The sequence below is a fragment of the Stegodyphus dumicola genome, chromosome 2 (genome assembly GCF_044657685.1).
Source record: "Stegodyphus dumicola isolate Sdum_Otavi_A_Nest chromosome 2, ASM4465768v1".
Taxonomy (NCBI): Eukaryota; Metazoa; Arthropoda; class Arachnida; order Araneae; family Eresidae; genus Stegodyphus; species Stegodyphus dumicola.
The window spans coordinates 221587189-221607029 of NC_140769.1; the positions used below are offsets into that span (position 1 = coordinate 221587189).

Genomic DNA, 19841 nt, shown 5'->3' on the forward strand with positions numbered 1-19841 from the left:
TTATGAATAACATAATGGAAACATAATTTGAAATTCAAAGCAACTATGAAATAATAAACTAATGTTTTTAACTTCTACAAACTGATTTAATATGATTAAAATTTCCTAAATGCTTAAAGCTATTTCTTTGTTCTAAGCTATTACTTAAATTAATTAATACTTAAATTGACACCTTGTTAAAAAAATTCTGTAGTTTTAAAAACTGTTACAAATACTTGTTTTAAGTTCTTAATATATTTTCTTTTTCTATGACCGTATCAATGTTGGCTTCTTTCATGATATCCATAAAAGTAAACTGAAAATTACAGTATCGCAGATTATATACTGTATAACTGCATAGTTAAAAAAATATAATATTTTTCATTTCTCTCCAGTCATTTTGTCTTTGCAACGTTTTTGGCGACTAAAGAGACACCTTCATTATCATTTCCATCTTCCAGCATTTTTTATTTCCTTAAAGAACAAACATTCATCAACTTCTCTACAGTTTTGTTTTCTCCACCTTTCTTGCAATTTGCTTTCTTATCCAGAACAATTTCTGTAGATAATTACACAAACTTTCAAACTTTTTAATATGATTTTGAATTTTGCTATCATGCCAAATATCATTTCAGAATCAGCTATAAATGAACTGTAATGTGGCCACAAAGGTTATTCTGTTATCCTCCGTGTAAAAACCAGATTTTTGTTGACAGCCTTTTATGCAGCATTGGGAACAACTTGCTGCAAACAAATGCAGCTTAATTAACCCACTAATGGTAAATATTTGCTTAAAAGAAGGAACTAAAGATTTCTTTTAACTATTTAAAGAAAAGAAAAGAATTTTTGTTATATTCCGATTATTTTCTCAGCCTTGGCAAGAATCACTGGGCAAAGCGCAGTACCTAACATTTTATGAAGATTTATTTGTCTGGCAACCCATTATTGGTTGTGCACTTATAATACCACCTGAGACATTGTAACTGTGTATAAGGGCTTCATAATGCATGTGATTTTGAAATTCGAGGGCCATTAATGTGTTTTCTACTTGGTGTATTTTTTTAGTCTGAAGGGGCTTTGTCCCTGAAGGACTGTTGTTTTCATTTTGCAATTTTGCGTTGGTTCACTATAAATGTCTGTTACACTTTTCAAGCTGTTGCCACCAAATGTTAGAGTCCTGCATTATAATTAAAGAAACTAAATAATGAAAAATCTGCTTAAATGTATGTATGTTTCTCGCATTGTCATAAAACAATGGTACATAGAGCCATCGAATTTTGAATGACGTAATCCTCCTACACGTATGGACATGTGGAGGCCCAAATTTAAAATTTGGAATGTGTTTTATTATCGATTTCATATTTAGTAAAATGAATTTTTGATTAACAAATTCAAAGTTTTCAAAGCAAGTAGTGACAGTGTTGTACAGAAAAACATTTTTATCTCCAGCGTGTGAGTCTCTGTATCGGAAATTCTAAATATATGCACATTTTAAAACTATTTTGCGATATTGCTGTTGAATTGAATTTTATGGTTTATATGCGAAGAACGTGACATTTAATAAATAAGTGTAACACAAAAAATGTTTTAAAAAAAATGCCCCTTTAATTTAAAATCTTAAAAGTTAATTTAAAATCTGAAACCTTTCAGATTTTTCACCCCTTTTTTTTTTTAAAGTTTGTTTGTTTGGTCCTAATGAATTATGCTACTGTGGAGCTTTCCTGCTAATGGAGAACAAGGTGTCGCATTTTTTCAGAAATGTGGTGTTTTGCCTAGTAATAGAAAGTGTAGGAATGCACATTCCTTGAATTTAATTTTTGCATCTCTCTGATTTTCTTTTAGTTAAAACAGGTCGATGTGAACGTAGAGAGCATGGCCAAGTAACTCTGGAATGCCAAGAATTCTAGAATTTTTTTTAGATATCTTTTTTAGTTAAAACACATGCACAAAAGGCAATGGGAAAAAAAAAAGAAAGTGTGTTATTATAGATGTTTGTTGTGTTTTTAATTGAATTATTTTTTTACTGTAATGTAATTTTGAGTGCTTTCTTTATAGATGCTTTTGTTATGCAATTTTCATTATATCATTTTGGATATTTCTTGCATTTTTAATTTCATTAATTCATTGCTTGTATGATATAATTTTCAGTGCGCTGCCATTTTTTAAAATGGTTATTGTTTTTCATGTGTGTTTGGTAAAAAATTAGTCACCAACAATTGCGACTTTACCAAATTTTAAAATGCAGCATCATGGAAAGTTATATATTTTCTATATGTAGAATTTTATATTAGTATATATTTAATTTTAATGGTTTGAATTGTTTTTGTGTGTTTTTAAAGGTTCAAGTAGATGAAGTTATTCGCAAAGCTCAGGATGAAAAACTTTCTAAATTAGCGAGTGAGAATGAACTGGACCTAAAAGAATTAGATAGTGTTTTGCAACCTATTATTGATAGTTGCACCAAAGATTCAATATCGGTAATGTAAAATCCATTCTTTCTTATTTTGAAATGCAGCTGTATATAATAATGTAATAAATAATAGTTTTTTTTTTTTTTTTAACTTGATTGTATTAACTCTATTCAGTTAAATTTCATGATTTTATATTGGCAAGTTTTGCATTTTTATGGCCAAAAATATACATAGGATTAAAATTACTATCTTTATGTTGCAGTATTTCCATACCACTTGTGCTGATCATTAGAATTGTAATGTCATTATCTGTTAAGTAAAATTCTATTACTGTAAGAACCTTATTAATTTAGCCAGTATGAACTCTCGCAATTTTTGAAATATTAATTATGATACAACTAAACGTTACTACTGAAGATTGATCACAGTACATTCCTGTAAAAGTTGAGTATTGATGTGATGTCTTTAGTTTTACTGTAGCATCATTTTATTTAAATCATTTCTCAAAATTTGCCTATCCAAAAACTTAAAAGAAGTTTTCTCTAAATGTTGAGTTTGTTTTCCTCAGTCTGTTATATGTTTTAATATTCTAATTTATGCAACTTGGAGGGCACAGTTTGTAAAAATTTTTAAGAAGGGGGAGAAAAACAGTTTTGTGAGCAGGATGAAGAAAGAACATTTGAAATATTTTTGCTGGGTTGCATTTTGTGAGTTGCAATTATCAGTTTAATTTCTTATGAGAATTCAAGACGGGGTTGTTTTCTATTCTGACTGCAAATTTCATACTAGGAAAACTTTTTTGAAGCAATTGAACATCTGCTAAAATAGAGAACTTCTTACCAATTTACCATATATTTCTAAGTTTTAAAACAACTATTGGAAGGCTAATCTGCCATTCTTCAACCAACTGTCATAAAGTGTATAGCTGCAGAAGACAGCAGAATGAAGAATAAAGAGGGGGCAAGGTAAAGGAAGAGAGAAAGTAAGACACTATTTGTAAGATAGGCATCCTTGAGTTATAACCTTCAGTATTTGATTTGGTATGCTGTTTAATAATCATCAAATCTTAAGTGTCTTCATAGTGTATAATAGCATATGGGACATTTTAATTGCATTAATAAACTTAATCCTAAAGGTTTAATTTGGTGTGCCACAATTAGTTATCCTCAAATCTTAATCCTCATAATAGTGTGTACATGGGATATTTAATACATTAGTTTAGGCCTTGGGCCATATGTTTTAGAATTTGGATTGTAAAAATTGATGCAATCAATAATGATGGTAATTATGTTTAGTGAGCTTAACAGTTTCATATTGTCTTGTTTAAAAATGGGGTGAACAAAATAATGATAGGATTTGATATAAATGCAACAATAAATTTTATTAAATAAGTTGTGAAATATTATTAATGTAACTGTTAGTTAACACTCCAGAATGAATCAATATTTTTCTATTTATGAACTTTTAACAGCATGATATATATTGAAATTATATACAGCCACTACCGTATATACCCGCGTATAAGTCAAGATATTTTGGACAAAAAAAAGACTTCAGAGTGGAGAGGTCGACTTATACATGGGGCCATAAAAAATTTTAAAAATCGGAAGTTCAAAAATTTCTTTATATAATGCTGTTGTTTTCTTCCCGCACTCAAATTGGACGACTTATCAAATAAGTCACTTACTTGAAGTAATTTCATGACTTAAATTATGTGGCAAACTAATCGTAGAGTTTCATACTTTAACTAGAGTAAGTTTGGATTAAACCAAAGAATTTTCAGCCAACTTCAAATTCTAGAAGGTAGCATTAAAAAGCCCGATATTACATTAATTGCTCAGTGGGTTAAAGATGCTTGGAACAAAATACCGTCTGAAATGATTATAAAATCATTTAAAAAATGTTGTATTAGCAACGAACTAGACGGCACGGAAGATGATGCTGTTTTTGAAAGTGAAAATGATGGCGAAGGCTCTAGTAGTGATTGTAACAATACAGAGTTCGAGACTGAAAATATGTATGATGACGAGCCAATGACGACAGAAGAGTTCTATGAAATGTTTGGCAAATCTGACCGTGAATCGGACACGTTGAAGGATTTTGATTTTGTTTATTTACCAGGGTATTTTTTATCGTATATTTACTTTTTTTTCTCAGATGATTTTGAATAAATGTAGTACTTAAAAAAAATTTTTTTTCGAAGTTTCTCGATCGATTTCGGAAGTGGGGGGTCGACTTATACGCGGGTATATACGGTATTTACACTTGAGGATGAGATCATGCTGACAGCTTTTCCCATCATTCATCCCTCTGGATAGAAAAGATCAGAATCTTTTCTCTGCAAATAAGTGCTTTTCAACGATTTCAAAAAAAGAAATTTTCAGGTGGCTTTATACATTTCTTCTTCTATTCATTTGATTTTTCTCTTATGAATTATATCTTTTATGCACTCAACTATCTGGCATTTGGGCATTTCTGAAGCTTTCCAGATAGTCAAAATTTTACTATACCAAATTGTTTCTGTATGTCAAATTCTTCTGACTATGATGTTGAAATGAATGTATCCATTTTTCTGGAATATGTAAAATTTATTCGTATTCCCCTCTAGCTTTTTGAACATATGATTTATAAACTTTTGATCTATCATTACATTATGCAATATATGAATAAAAAGCAATGGATGTTTTGTGAGAGGAAAACTGAGAGCATTAAAAGTACTTGCCTTTAAAACTGGTATGCGCTGCTTAATTTTTCCCTTTTGAATTTCATAAGATAAAAATTAATGAAAAAAAGGTCTGAACAATGCAAGTAAATATGATATTTAAATTGTAGTTTGATTTTTTATTTTACATGTATGTGTATATGTTCCAGAAACAGTTTGGGAAATATTGAAATAAATATGATATGTAAATTGTAATGGGAATATGTATGATATATGTGCATAATTTGTTTAAAACTTAATACAAACTTAATTATTTATTTTTGTAACTGCAAGGTAATTATGAAAATATTAATTCTTCTCAAATTTTTAGAATGGAAAAGGGTGGATTTTTGCTCATGCGACCAACTATCCGCGTTCAGAAGTTGTTATCCTGTATATTTTAAAAAAGTATGTATTATTAATATTGTGTATATATGTATGTAATTAAATTGCAGTTTTTTTTTTTTTTTTTTTTTTTTTTTTTTTTTTTGTTGTTGTTGTTGTTTTGTTTTGTTTTGTTGTTGTTTGTGCATTACTTAATTAACCTTTGGTTTTGGTGTTTATATGTGTAAGAAATTATTGCTGTTAAGGTCACATGCAATTTAATTTGAAATTGCTCATGAATAATTCATTCCAGATAGCACTAGTGCACTAATGATTGCATCAAATTAAAATCTGCAAGATTCATACAGACCTTAAAGTACTTTATATGTCCGTAGGTTTTTTGGAAACAGTGTTTGGGCCTTAGTTTTGGCTAATATGGACAAAAGTCCTTATTTAATGGATTTGATAACGGAAACCATTTTTTTTTAAAGGGTTTGGAATCCCTGCTATAGTCAGACCTTAAACGTCCTTTCAAAATAAATAAATGAAGGTGGTATCTAGGGTAACTATAAGGCTTGACTGCTGTAACTTTGACTAAACTCTGTTTTACTTATACAGTTAGGCAGAGTAACAATTTTGGTGTAGATTTTAACCAAGACTCTTAAAAATTGTGCAGGTGTTGTGCTGCAGCCATTATCACAGTCACCTAAGAAAGTTGATGTACTAGTCTCAAGCTGCACAATTGCCATAATAATACCAGTTCTTGTTTACAGATTTTCACAGATGTATATTCTTTTGTCCAACAATAAATGAAGCCAATAGCTGTTGCAAACCACTTGTGGCTGTCTTCAATTTCTGACTTACATTCTAACACTCTACTTCTAATTTTTCACACTGCATAAAATTTCATTGTTTGAGAAGTACAACTTCAAGGCATGCGAATTTTTGTATTCTTGGGCAAAATGCCATACTTCAGCAATGCATTCATTTCATCAGCTTTCAAACTCCACATTCCCATTATGATTCCTTATAAGGGGAAAAAAGTGTAATCGATACCAAAAACAATTACTAATCAGAAAAATGAATCAAATTTGGAAGGGTGAAATCTGCACTCGTCTGCTGTTCATGTGTGCATACCTGGATTGCCACATTAATGCATTTGTACAGCATCCTGAGTTGCCTATTTTGCCAATATACTGAGTTCCTTAGTAAATATTTTTCATCGGGGAGTGAGTGATCAGAACAAAAAAATGGCCTAAAATGTCAGAGCATTTAAAATCTATCTCCAACACAATCTGGTCATAATATCTTCCAGGGCAAATTCATTATCCTATAATTTACTTGTTATCAGGCTTTGTGAATGATAGTAAAGGAAAGTATTACAGTGTTGTTTAAGGAAGTCCTTCAGTACTAATATGTGGCATTCTTTATTTCTAAGCACTTCTGAAAATTATGTATTTCTGACATGAGTGTTTGTCATCTGAGGCATTTTTTATTCAAATAATTTGTTTATGAGATGAGGTTTCACTATGCTCTTCCATACCAATTAGGGGCTGTGTCTGAAGATGTTATTCCGAAGGTTCTAGGTGTAAGAACCATTTGGGAACATGTCCCATCTCAAGTAGAAATAAAATAATTTTCAGTCATTATGCATTTGGAGAGAAAATCTTTGAAATCACCCGAGGAACTGTAATATGTAGAGTAATTAAGAGTTGCAGTTTTTTTCCTTTCTTCCCCCCCAGAGTTACTCATTCTTTTAGGGCTTAATCATTTCAGAAATTTGATAAATTAACTGATCATAGAAGTATATTTAGTAATAGGGGGAAAAAACAGCTTTTTTCTTTTTTCTTTTTCCTTTACATTTAATGAATATTGTCTTTAGTGTTTCCCAATTATATTTTTAAAAGGACACAAGCAATAAAAACTGCATTTAGTGGTTGTTGTCATTGCTGCTTATGCTCACTTGTCTGACGTAGCAGCCCAAGCCCATGAAATTCCTCGTGACAAGGATCGCAAGAGTACGCCTGTTGTTGGCAACAACTCTGAGCACCTAACAGGTGATAGTGCAATTTGGTTCAGTTCCACCCTCGATGGAGAGCACTCTGGGGGGAATGGGTCCAAAGGTCTCCCCCCCTCTCCCTTTTCACCTAACCACATGAGAAGACTTTCGACTTGCGCATATTTAGAGTGCCCCATGCCCCACCGATACTATACATTTACAAACATCCATGCCTTCTCCAGGATTCGAACCCGGGCCCTTCAGCACGGCAGTCAGCGATGCTAACCACTATACCGGTTGGATGGTGTATTTAGTGTTTAGGAGATAGGTATTTAGTCTTTTTGACTAGTAACTATTGCATGTGCTTACACATTAGTTGTTTTTGAGGCTGATGCAGAGGTTCTCTACTAAGTAACTGAACTATGTGGTAGTCATCAAACCATAATATTCTTTTAAATATAGTCATTGGCCTGTAATACAATTTTGAATGCAAAAATAAATAAACAGACTGAATATTTTATTCATAAAATTTTTTATTAAATTATTAATATTGTATAAAAAATATTGATAATTTTTAAATTATCATACTTGAATAAGATATTAAATATTTTTTGTAAATCCTGTATTAAAATTAACCTAATTGAATATTGCAAGATGAATTGAAAAAGAAAACCTGTACTTACTTTTTTACATAAAAGTTGAATGAAAATTTAAAAAATTGTATGTTTATATTATTGCCACATTTCTTTAAATTAAATTACATGAATGCATTTTGTCAGGATTCATTGTATTAGCTCTATGTGTGATAAAAGAATTAGGTTTTATGAAAGAAATAAACAAGTGAATTATTACCTTGGCATTATTAAAATACATTATATAGTGGTACCATGGTATAGATCATTAATGTGTTCCAGATCCTTATATGTATACCAGACTAATTTTATCAATAAGAAATAAAATCAAAACAAGATATTCTTATTAAAATAGCCTAGCATTATTATTACAACACTGTTTAATACAAGTGCGGTTGGTGAAATATATATACTGTAAATAACTGAAGCATTGTACATAAATGTTTTCCTGCTGTCCAGATCAAAAGCAATTTTTTAACATCTTTTATCTTTGTTTGTGTCTGTGTTTTTCACAACTATAGACACCTTCTCTCTGAGCATACTGTATGCAATATCCAAGTCCTGGATATGCATTCCATTTTCATACTTTTCAACAATCTCTTTCCCCCTTCCCCACCATCATGATGATCTTAACAATTTTCTTCATTGCTTCATGTTTTTCATTAACTTTCCTAAAAATCACTGCTAATGAATTTATAGAAAATTTCCATAAAAGAAAAGATGCAAAACCACTTAAAAACAACCACTTGAAAGTTGTAGTATGGATTATTTACTGAGTAGTAACCTGGCGCATACCGACACGCATCCACTGTCGTAAAATTGTATCAAAAGAGGTGAACATGTGTAGTGCATGTAGTCATGATTCACTGAACTTGAGTTGTATTCTAAACGAAAATTATCATATCCAAACAGGACATATGCCAAGTTGGACAAATTTCAAAGCAGACACAAACCAAAGTACTACTGTATTTATAATTAGATAAATAATTTGAACTGTGCAACTGTTTATTATTGTTTTAATGAGAAATTCTAAGCATTTGTTCCTTTGAATGCCGATTTTGCATGTTCTGATGATGATGATTTCAATTAGATAATTTAAAACAAATTTAAGTTTTTATTCAAATAGCAAGAATTGAGACAAAATGTCGAACAGGCCTAATTTTAATAATATTTTATTTTTTATTGTTCTTTAATAATGAATATTTAGACAGTCTTTATTGAAAACGTTATTGTGAAAATCAGACTCTTAACTTTTCATTTGTAGTATATTGCTGTGCATTCTGTTTTATTTATATGTAATCATTAATTTTAATAATTATTTTCCTTCAGAGTTACTGACCCAGGAGCAACTTTTGAAGCCAAGCTTCGACTTGTTTATCTAATAAATGATGTTCTGCATCACTGGTAAATGAATGCTGTAATTTTATTAAAATGAGTTTTCGTTTCTTGCTATTAACTGTAAACCATCTGCATACTGTACATATTTTTTGCTGTATAGTAACTGTTACATATTGATCAATATATTTGAGATTATAATTACATCATTTGTTTTATCATAATTGTCCTAATTCATTGATAACACTTTGTTTTTATAAATGTCAGTTTTACCTGCGATCAGTCACCAAGTTTGAGGGCATTTATTGCCAAATAATAGCAAACCCCAAATTAAGTAATAAGATGTACAAAATAATTTTTTTTTTTTTTTCCAAAAGAAATTCCTCCCTTCCCGAATTTAAATTTTGCTAATTTTAATTTACCTTCAGGTGAAAATGAAGCTATTGCATTGTTCTGAGAAAGGGATGTTTTATCCTCTGCCCAAATTCAAGTGGCAAAAATCAAAATGGTCACGAATACAATCCCCCTGTCTCTCTCTTTTTAGTAAAAATTTTTATTTTGGGAAAGAAAAAAGTTTTTTTTGCACCCAGTTTCCATTACAGAGTGCAGTCTATTTAGAGGGAGAGGCTAAACTTTGTGACATTTCATCCTTGATACTTTGCTCGCCAGTAAAACAGACAAATATCCTTTGTTTCAGGAACTATCCCAGCAAGAAGTTTTATGTTGTAAACACTTTGAGATAGTTTCTTCCCTTTACATGCTTGACATTAGTATGTTCCTCAAGGGTTAGGGTTACCCTAAAATTTCATGAAACTGTCCTAGTTTGTCTTAATTTTTTAATAATTTCCCTAAAATTTTACATTGTTTTAACTTGTATTTTCTAAAAATTGTGCAATTCTGCTGAGATATGATTTGAGAAAAGTTTTTTAATGATACCCAAAAAATTTAGGAAGAGTAACCTATTTCTGTACATGATGTTCAATCATGTATATAAATCTTGTGTTAGAGTTTTTATTTAATAATTAATGTATTTTTATACATTAATTATTAAATAAAAACTATTTAAGCTGGAAAAACCTTCATACGTATTATATTTCAATAGAAATGGCTAAAACCAAAACCTTCATTTAGTTAATGTACAGATTACTTTTCTTCTCTTAAGTGAATAAAGGAAAATAAAATTCTTCACTCCAGTTGAAGTCTTAATGGCAACCTAGTCTTTTCTCTCTCTTTACTCTTACTTATCTTTTCAGCTGTATGAACTCTTTTTTTTTTTTTTAATTTATTTATTATTATTTTTTATATGTTTGTAAATTGGGCATTTTTATGACTGGATGATGTTGTTCTTATCTTCCAGTTAAGGTTTTTATGCCAAGTTAATCTGTGTGCAATAGTTGTAGAATTTTCAACAATTTAAAAGTTGTTTAACCTTCCAGCATGTGTACTTGGCAATTTAACATGAGCATCATATTTTTTACGACATCCGTTATTTTACCATTTTTGGCACGAAAAACAACAGAAATGAGTGAACGTTGATGATAAATTTGTTAAGAAATAAAATATTAATCTTATTATTGCAAAATACAAATGATATCACATTCAGATATAAGTAAATTATTTTTAAGTTCTTATGTTAGTGAAATGGAAATGCAATGTTGTATTTCATTATGGAAAATTTGTAATTTATTATTTAATAATTATATTTTAAAATCGAAGCTGATTTTAATATTCACCAAAGACAAGTACAGTCAAAAGTCATTAATTCGGACACCCATAATCTGGAATGATCTATAATCTGGACCTCAAAGCTACAAACTTTGACGCATGCATGTAAGGTCTTTACGGCTGCAAATAGGCGTGTGCGCGCGCACAAAATACGTTTATGAATGCGCGTTTAATGTATAACGGACGATGTAAGCTAAGCTAAAATTATCTAATTCAGTTAATGTTGCAGATTGCGCTGTTCCTTAATCTTCTAATTGTATCCGGCTTATTATTTTTTGCAGACTGTTAGAGCAATTTTATAAAAGTAAGCTTGAGCTTTCGATTATGTCAAAAAGAATTTCCGATTCTGGAGCTATCAAAGGATCTACAAAGCGAAAGCATGTTCCGATGTCCATCAAACAAAAAGTGGAATTGCTGCAAAAAATGGATAAAGGCATATCCTTTGTTTATCTAAACTTTAACGTTTGTTTATCTTTAACGCCGCGGTGCGCAATGAATTGGAAGTTGATCTGTCAGCACTATCCTTATCTTCAGGGCAGATGATTTTATTTTATTTGGCTTATAATTCCTTACTAAATGTATTATTTCATCTCGATGTACTCCATCTTTGATATGATTTAAATCAAATTCCTCGTCATTATAATTCACTTCCGATAGCAAAGAAAGTGACAGAGGTTATTGAAAACGAAAAAATTTTGATTGACAAATTAATCGGTATTCTCGACACAGCAATTTACTTGAACAGCAGAACTTTGTAAGTGAACAAGAAATTATGTCTGTTTATAGAATTAAAGAGAATGTATTATCACATAAAAAAACGAAACAACTTACATTGAAAAAAATGTTTATAAAGTAAACAAATAAATATTAAGCCTCTTTTTTTTTTTTTTTTTTTTTTTTTTTTTTTTTGTAAATTTTGATATTCTTTAGATCATAATTGTTCTTTATTTCATAAATTACGGTTTCATATTTTTAATTTTATAATTTCTGCATGCCATCTTACCAGATTTAAACTGGTGATCTATAATCCGAAGTCCCGACGAGTCCGGATTAACGACTTTTGACTGTATAGACAATAAAAAAGGAAAACACCTTGGAAGGAAAAAAAGTAAGTTTTACTTGATTCTGCAAGGAAATTTGCTTCTTACTGGTTACAAAAACGCACTTTAAACTAACTTTAATGTTTTTATTTATTTCTAAAAAATAGAAATAAAAGAAAGTAAGGAATGAAAATTGCTATTGTTTGGTTGCACATATTTTTTTGCCATGAAACACAATATAAAATTTACAGAGCCAAATGTATTCAAATTAAAATAATATGCGGCAATTAATAACACAAAATTACAAAATATTTGAGGACAAAATTATTTTCTGAATTTTAAAATACAACCACAGGTGTGTCGTAAATTTTATGAAAAAGCTCCCACGTAGCACAAAAGCCCAGTTTAAAAAAAATCAAATGACTTCCTATTGGCACATTCTATGATGTAGGGAAAGGTAGAAAGGAGGAATGGAAATGACCTTCAGACGTCTCAGCTTCAATATGCGAAAAATGTGCATTAAAAACTGAATTTGTCGTAAATTTTGCACATAAGCGCATGCTGGAAAGTTAAGTGGGGCTAAGCCTAATTTTTTTACCATAGCAGCCATTTTGTTTACATTTTAAACTTTGCAGAATAGTGAGTTTCTGCACCTTCAGTGTCTTTTTGCTTAGTGGGACCAAAAATAAACTTTCAGTTTTGTGTACCAAAAAATCTGCCTTCTTGCCCACTGGCCAAATTGCTTGTTTTTGCATAGAAACTCTAATTTTAATTGTAAAAATTGTTTTTTTAATTATTTTAACTGTATTTGGTATTTTATATTTTTATGTATTTTTTAATTTTTTAATAAAGATATTTTGAGATATTTGAGGAATACATCTGTAATGAAATTTGAAGAAATAAGTTTAAATGAAATGGTGGGGAAAATGCATGTAATTTAATATTCCGTACAAGGAAGTCGTGGTGTACACATCAGATTTTTTTATCTGTTTCAATTGAGTTGCTGTCGCAATGTAATCAGCATAAATATGTCAAAATTTAAGTATGAATTTCATATCTTAAGAAAATATTGTTTGTTTTACCTAGTATTCGCAAGAATGCAGATGATTTGAAAAAAATACTGGATCGGGCTGTGGTCCCTATATTTTGCTCTACCAGCATTGGCGTAGATGCTGAAAAACAACAAAAGTTGTCAAAAGTAAGCATTTTATGTTTTTATCTTGAATTATAGTAAGTTATTTCTTTCATTTATATATTCAGTAATTTTATAATTATTCTTTTAAAACTTTTTACAATTTTTCAGTTGCATAAGCTATGGGAAACAAACAAATATTTTTCTCAAGAGGTGTTAGATGTAAGTATTTTATTTCTAAGATGTATTTAAAAATCAGCATTGTGATCAGCAAGATAATTTTATGTGAAATATACAATTATAAACATAAAAAATTATTTAAACTTTATTCCAGCAACTTCAAAATCCTGCTGCATCATTGGCTGCTTATCAGGTAAGTTCTTTTTATTTAGATTTCTTTCATACTAAATAATGAGAAAAATTTCTTTTTTGTAAAGGTAGCTGAAATATTGTTTTATGTGCATAATTCAGGATTTAACATGTGAATTTTTTTCTCAGGCTGGTTTGATTGCGGAATATGCAAGCTTAATCACACCCATTACAACTGCAATTCAGGCTCAATATTCTCTTCTTCAAAAACAGCATCAAGATTTTGTTGCTCATTTAACTGGGCAAATGCACCAAATGCAGGTAATATATTTGCTTTAACCATTATGCCAGCTATTGCTTTCCTTTAAAGGCAATGAATTTGAAGCTGAAATTTGTGTAATTGTAAATAACTTATTAAAGTAGCCGTTTTTTTTTTTTTTTTTTTTTTTTTTTTTTTTTTTTTTTTTTTAAGGGGGGGAGGATGCTGGTTTGGAATAATGTAATTGGCCATATAGTTTTTTATTTAGTAGTTTGAAATATATTTTAAGAATTGCATAAGCTCTGTGACATTTTTCTAGGTGGTAAATTTAAGAAAATTAAGAGCAAGATTTCCTATGTTGTAGTTTCTGTATTAAAAAACTGCTAGCAGTTATCTAGGAATCTAGGAATAGCAAGTGCCATTGAAAAAACAAAAGGAAAATATAATTTGAGAATTAATTTAAGTAATAAGGGAATATTTTGGCAAACTTTGTTACAAAAATTCAAAAACCATTTTGCACTAAGCAGCTTCTGGGACACTAAGTTAATAAATATTATAGTGTGTAAAGTACTCTTCAACATTATTTATTTTTATCTAAGAAACCAAAGCTTGTTCTGCATATTGAAGAGATAATAGCATGGATGCAAGAATCAATAAAAGCAGTTTTTGTAAAGAATCTCCTTTGACTATCGCTTGTTTTAGGTGTATTTTGTTTATATTTAATGCATTCTATTTTTAGATGCCTATTAAGAGAATTTTTTTTTTTTTTTTTTTTTTTTGTTTGTTTTTAAAGTGGGAATTTGAAATGTCATTGAAAATAGAAACTACTTAGTCATTAAAAAGACTATTATTTAAGTCAACTGATTTGCTCTTGCTGGGTAAAGGAACAAAATGGTTTTTATTAAAAATAAATCATCTGATAGAATGATAAATAAAATCGTTAGATATAATGTTATATATACATGTTAATATGATGAGGAATATTTTGTGTCCATGTGTAATTTATTATATACTAATTAAAATTTAGGTAGGGAAAGAAATTGCATAAAAACTACTTCAAGTATCCAACCTTTTGTTCATGTGAGTTCATTTATAGAACCTTCCACAAATGCTTCAGTTCCTTACCAGAGAGAGCCATTTGCAAATATCATGCTTCTTCTTCTTCTTCTTCTTCTTTTTTTTTTTTTTTTTTTTTTAAATCTCCTCTTCAATAGTTACTTAGTAATGTTAACAGGGTTCATACCGATCCTTACAAGTGCCTATGTCCTTATATTTGGAAATAAAATATAAAAGCCCTTATAGGTGCTTACTTTTTCTCTAAAGCACTTATTTTTTGTTGTTGTTGTTTTTAGTGCTTATTTTTTGCTTTTAGTGCTTTTTTTTTTTTTTTTTTAATGAACGCACATTTTCCCCGTGTACCGAAACTAAATAAACAACTTTTCTTCTTTATATGGAAAGTCAGATGGGGAATCATACTCCCAGAAATAGCTTTTCACCACTTTCTCTGCATAAATGTAACCTTTGGTGCGCGTGAGTACAGACAGGTGCATCTCGTGCTATTGGTCAAGGAATTGCGAAAGTGGTAGAAAATTTGCCGGTACATTCCGTATTCTTTTGCTTCCACTCAATACTACACACATTTGAATTTCTATCAAGATTTTAATAATTTAAATTCTCGCTCCATGTGGTCAGTTCATATTCACGTTTTTTACGATCGTTATGCTTGTATTATTAGCATATGTATGAATATTTATAATAATATATTTGCAGTAACTGCTGGAGTATAGATAAACTTCTAAAATGAGTAAGTGTGTTTTAACATGAATTAGTTTTCTAAGGAATAGGGCCCACCAGCGGCTGAGCGGTAAAGTCGCTGAACACTGGTAGTTCAGTCCGAGGTTCGAATCTCGCGAAAGGGCTGGCTGCATGGGCGTTTTCATGGTTTTCCCCATGTGTAACGTGTATAGGAGCCAGTTTCCCTTAGAAAGTCCTCCACGAAGGCATCCCTCCCTTTAGGCAAATAGCCCTAGTGTGCTTTGCCATAATTAAATACACCACCACTTTCTAAGGAATAATATTCGGAATGGCATAAATAAAGTGAAACTAATCGAATAGTCGAAATAATTTTTCTTTTTTTCGAATGCATTATGCAGTACGGAAGTTGCGGGTTTATCCCTTTTCTCCGCAAAATCTCGAATATTGAAACCATTACAGTTTGCTGCAAAGCAAGCAACAGACTTTTTTTTTTCCTTTTTTTTGGTCACTTTCCAACCTGGATTGAATAGCGCTAAAAGTTCTGTGGTCTACCAACCCAAGCGAAGAATGATTCTATTCCAGAAATTTAATGCACTCTGTTCAAAATTAGAATAAAAAACACCTCAGATATTAATCAATATGAGTATGGCAGGGATATCGTGCAAAGCGTGACGTGTCCTGCTCAGTGATAAATATGCCACATGGGCGCATCATGGTGACCAGACGAATTCCTTTATTTAGTTATTTATTCTTTGAATCTGTTGATCCTGATTGCGTAATATCACATGCAGAAGAATTAAGGCGCACGTATTGCACAATAACGCTTGCCATATTTCGCAGAGATAAAAAAGTTTTATTGTGCTTGCTAAGCAGATTATTTTTCAGTTCCATTGGGCTATTTTTTTATATGACGCACATATCGAAATGTCAAATACATTATTTAGCCAAAAAATCTAAAAATGGCTACAATCTACCTCCGCTAATCTTTTTCCAGTTACTCTCGACTAATTTTAAGATATTTGGCAAATTCCGAAATTTTCAGATATTTGGCAATTTCCGAATGTACCGGTTAGTTAAGCTTTTACTGTTAAAGGATGACTGCATGAAGCAATTTCCCGTCTTCTGATTTCAGAAATGTTCCTTTTTTTACTTATTTTTACTTAAATTACTTTGCTTGCAATATCTGTTATACACTACTCGACATTGAAAATACCAAGAAGGAGTGATCAGAAATTTATGCAAATTTTAGAGTAGATGCACATCACTGAGTTATGCGAATGATGTGAAATGCGCAGCTCTCTGACGCACGGGAAGTAAGATATAAGGGAAGGAACTTGCAGAATGGGCAATATTCGTGTCATTATTTCTGCCAGACGAATTATAAGAAAGTTGGTTTTTGTCCCAGAGGATACTTGTAATAGGAGAGAATGCCAGGCCGCCATCAATGAAGGCATTTCCAGCAGATAGACGATTTTACAAGGGTTATGGTGATCGGACTGAGGGCGCGTTGATCCTTACGTCAAATCGCAGCTGATACCCACATGGATGCGAGTACAGTGCATCAGCTATGGCGAACATGGTTGGAACAAGAAAATGTGAGAAGAAAGAGGGGTGCAGGTGCAGCCAGAGTGACGTCAGCACGTGTTGATCGACGCAAGCTGTGGCGGTCCTGCAAGTCATTTGTACCACGATTCTGCAGCATGTGCAAGAGACCCTGGATGTTCCCGTGTCAACCAGAACCATTTCCCATCGATTGGTTGAACGTGGCCTGCACTCACGGCGTCCGTTAAGAAGACTGCCATTGACCTCACAGCATAGACGGCAACGTTTAGAATGGTGCCGGACTGGAGCGATGTGGATGACAGAATGGCGAAATGTCGTGTTCTCAGATGAGTCACGCTTTTGTTTATCCAGTGACAGTTGCAGCATACGTGTGTGGCATCGACGTGGAGACAGATCTAATCTGGCAGTAACTGTGGAACACCCCACCAAGCGACAACGTGGCATAATGGTTTGGGACGCTATTGCCTACGATTCCAGGTCACCTCTAGTTCGTATTCAGGGCACTATGACGGCCTAATGATACTTGGATAATGTACTGCAGGCGGTAGCAATCCCCTACCTTCAGGGGCTCCTAATGCAATCTTTCAGCAGGATAATGCCCGAGCACACAGTGCTCGCATCTGCCAACATGCTCTGCAAGGTATACAGATGCTTTCCTGGCCACCGTACTCTCCTGAGAGGTCAGCAATCGAACATGTGTGGGATCTTCCCCTGCCTCGTTCAGAAGATGAACTGTGGCAAATGGTTGAAAAGGAATGAAGAGCCTTTCTTTAGGACACCATCCGCACTCTTATTGACACTATGCCTAGACGTGTTTCTTCATGCATCGCTGTCCGTGGTGGTCATACATCTTAGTGAGCCGACGTCGTTCTCGCTCTGTATTCTGACTATCATTTTCAAATAAAGATCACTTATTGTTGCTTGCTGTCTTTGTCTTTTTTTCCAAATTTCATCACTTTCTTATCACTCCTTTTTGGTGTTGCATTTTCAATGTCAAGCAGTGTACAATGAAAATTTAGAAAATGTTCAGAATTTTGATTTATGTTAAATTATTTAAATATTAATATGAGTGGGAAAATAAATTGTATCTATTTTTAGATGCCAAGTGAATATAATAAATATGGCTTATTATTATTTAGTTTCTCTATTTTTAACTGAAATTTCATCATTTTGTAATATAGTTTAGTTCTGCATAGTTTTTTTTTCCTCTCGTTGTAAACTAGTTCTGTAAATTGAACTGTTATTGAAAATTTTAAAACAAATGTAATTGTTTTCCATGGTTGAGTAATGCTCATTCTCTCTTAATAAATACTGAATTTCTCATATTTTAAATTAAAAGTCTAATTTTTCTGTTAAGGTTACGCAGTTGTGTATAACGTAATTAGGCAGGTGCTTATTATTTTTTTCTTAAAATGTGCTTGAAAAGTGCTTATAAGTGCTTATTTTCTTAACTAAAATGTGGCTTTAAACCCTGGTTAAGTACTTGCTTAATAATGATAATTATAGCTTTTGAATTTGGGAAGTCAAAATTAATTGCAGTGGAAGAGAAAAAAGTTAAATAAATGGTAAAGGAAAATATTTTCCTTATATATTAAAACATTGTCATTCAGTCGTTTCTTAATGTGCAGTCAGGGTTATCAGAGATGGTGCAACCAGGGTGGCCACATTGGACAACAGAATTTGGATGCAACATTGAACTTTTAAAATTCAGATAGGCATCAGGTGGTAGAATCTAGAAACCATAAAATGAGCATCATGCAGCAAAATGCCTGGTGTCTGCTTGTGCATAACAGCATGTAAGGCTTTTCATACCCTGTAACCTAATATTGTTTTTCTAGCATGTCTCTAATGATTTCTTCCAATTTTTCCTATCTCTTATATCCAGCTTTCGAGGCACTCCCAAGTTCATCCTTTTCCCTTGAAGTTATTTTTGGTGCATTTTTGTCATTTTCCTTTAGGAACTCATCTGAGTCCTATTCTCAGATTTTCTGAGGTTGGCATTCTTAATATGTATTTTTGTTTCAGCATTCTTAATATGTGTTTGCATATAATTTGGCATTAAAATTTTGATTAGCCAGCAACTCTTTAGAAATTGAGACATTTTGTTTGGAAGAATTCTTTAAATTTTCCCTGATTTTTGTTAGCTTTATTATTGCTGTTGAGTCAGTAAAATATTATGTCTGCTGTAATTCATTTTTGCGTATATAAAGTGTTTAAATTTTTTTTTTTTTTTTTTCATTTTTAAGAATTTTTTTTTCCTTTCATTCATTCTACTTCAAATACAACTTTATTTCATATGAGGAAAGTATTTTGTTTATATCAAAAAATGCATCATTAGCCTAAAGCAATTATTGCTGCCCATGTATCTACATTCATTCCCAGCATTTCATTTTTTCCTACCTTTTCATTGAAAATGACAAAAAATGTCTCGGGCTTTTACATTTTATTCTTAAATACTGATATATATGTATAGTTGATATATTATTTATGGTTCATAAATTCAGTTCTCTCCAAATGTAATGAAAATTTGAATTTTTGCAATGAAGGTTTTTCTATAGATGTGGGATACATTTTTGATAGACTCATTTGTCACCAACCATAACTGATAAAATGAACTCTGTGTACTTTTCAGTGATATCTTTACTGGATAATAAATTTTTTTCTCCATTAGAATTGA

The 19841-nt window shown here is 31.4% G+C and overlaps 1 protein-coding gene across 2 annotated transcripts in view; it reads left to right on the forward strand.

The window, feature by feature from the left end:
• The window catches only part of scaf6 (SR-related CTD associated factor 6), an 84130-nt gene that overhangs the window by 32379 nt on the left and 31910 nt on the right, over positions 1–19841 (forward strand). For both annotated transcript variants that reach the window (XM_035366194.2, XM_035366195.2), the window contains 7 exons: positions 2319–2456; positions 5423–5499; positions 9376–9450; positions 13233–13344; positions 13450–13500; positions 13613–13651; positions 13777–13908. In XM_035366194.2, coding sequence (XP_035222085.2) covers positions 2319–2456; positions 5423–5499; positions 9376–9450; positions 13233–13344; positions 13450–13500; positions 13613–13651; positions 13777–13908 — 624 coding nt within the window. The remainder of the gene's footprint in view (positions 1–2318; positions 2457–5422; positions 5500–9375; positions 9451–13232; positions 13345–13449; positions 13501–13612; positions 13652–13776; positions 13909–19841) is intronic.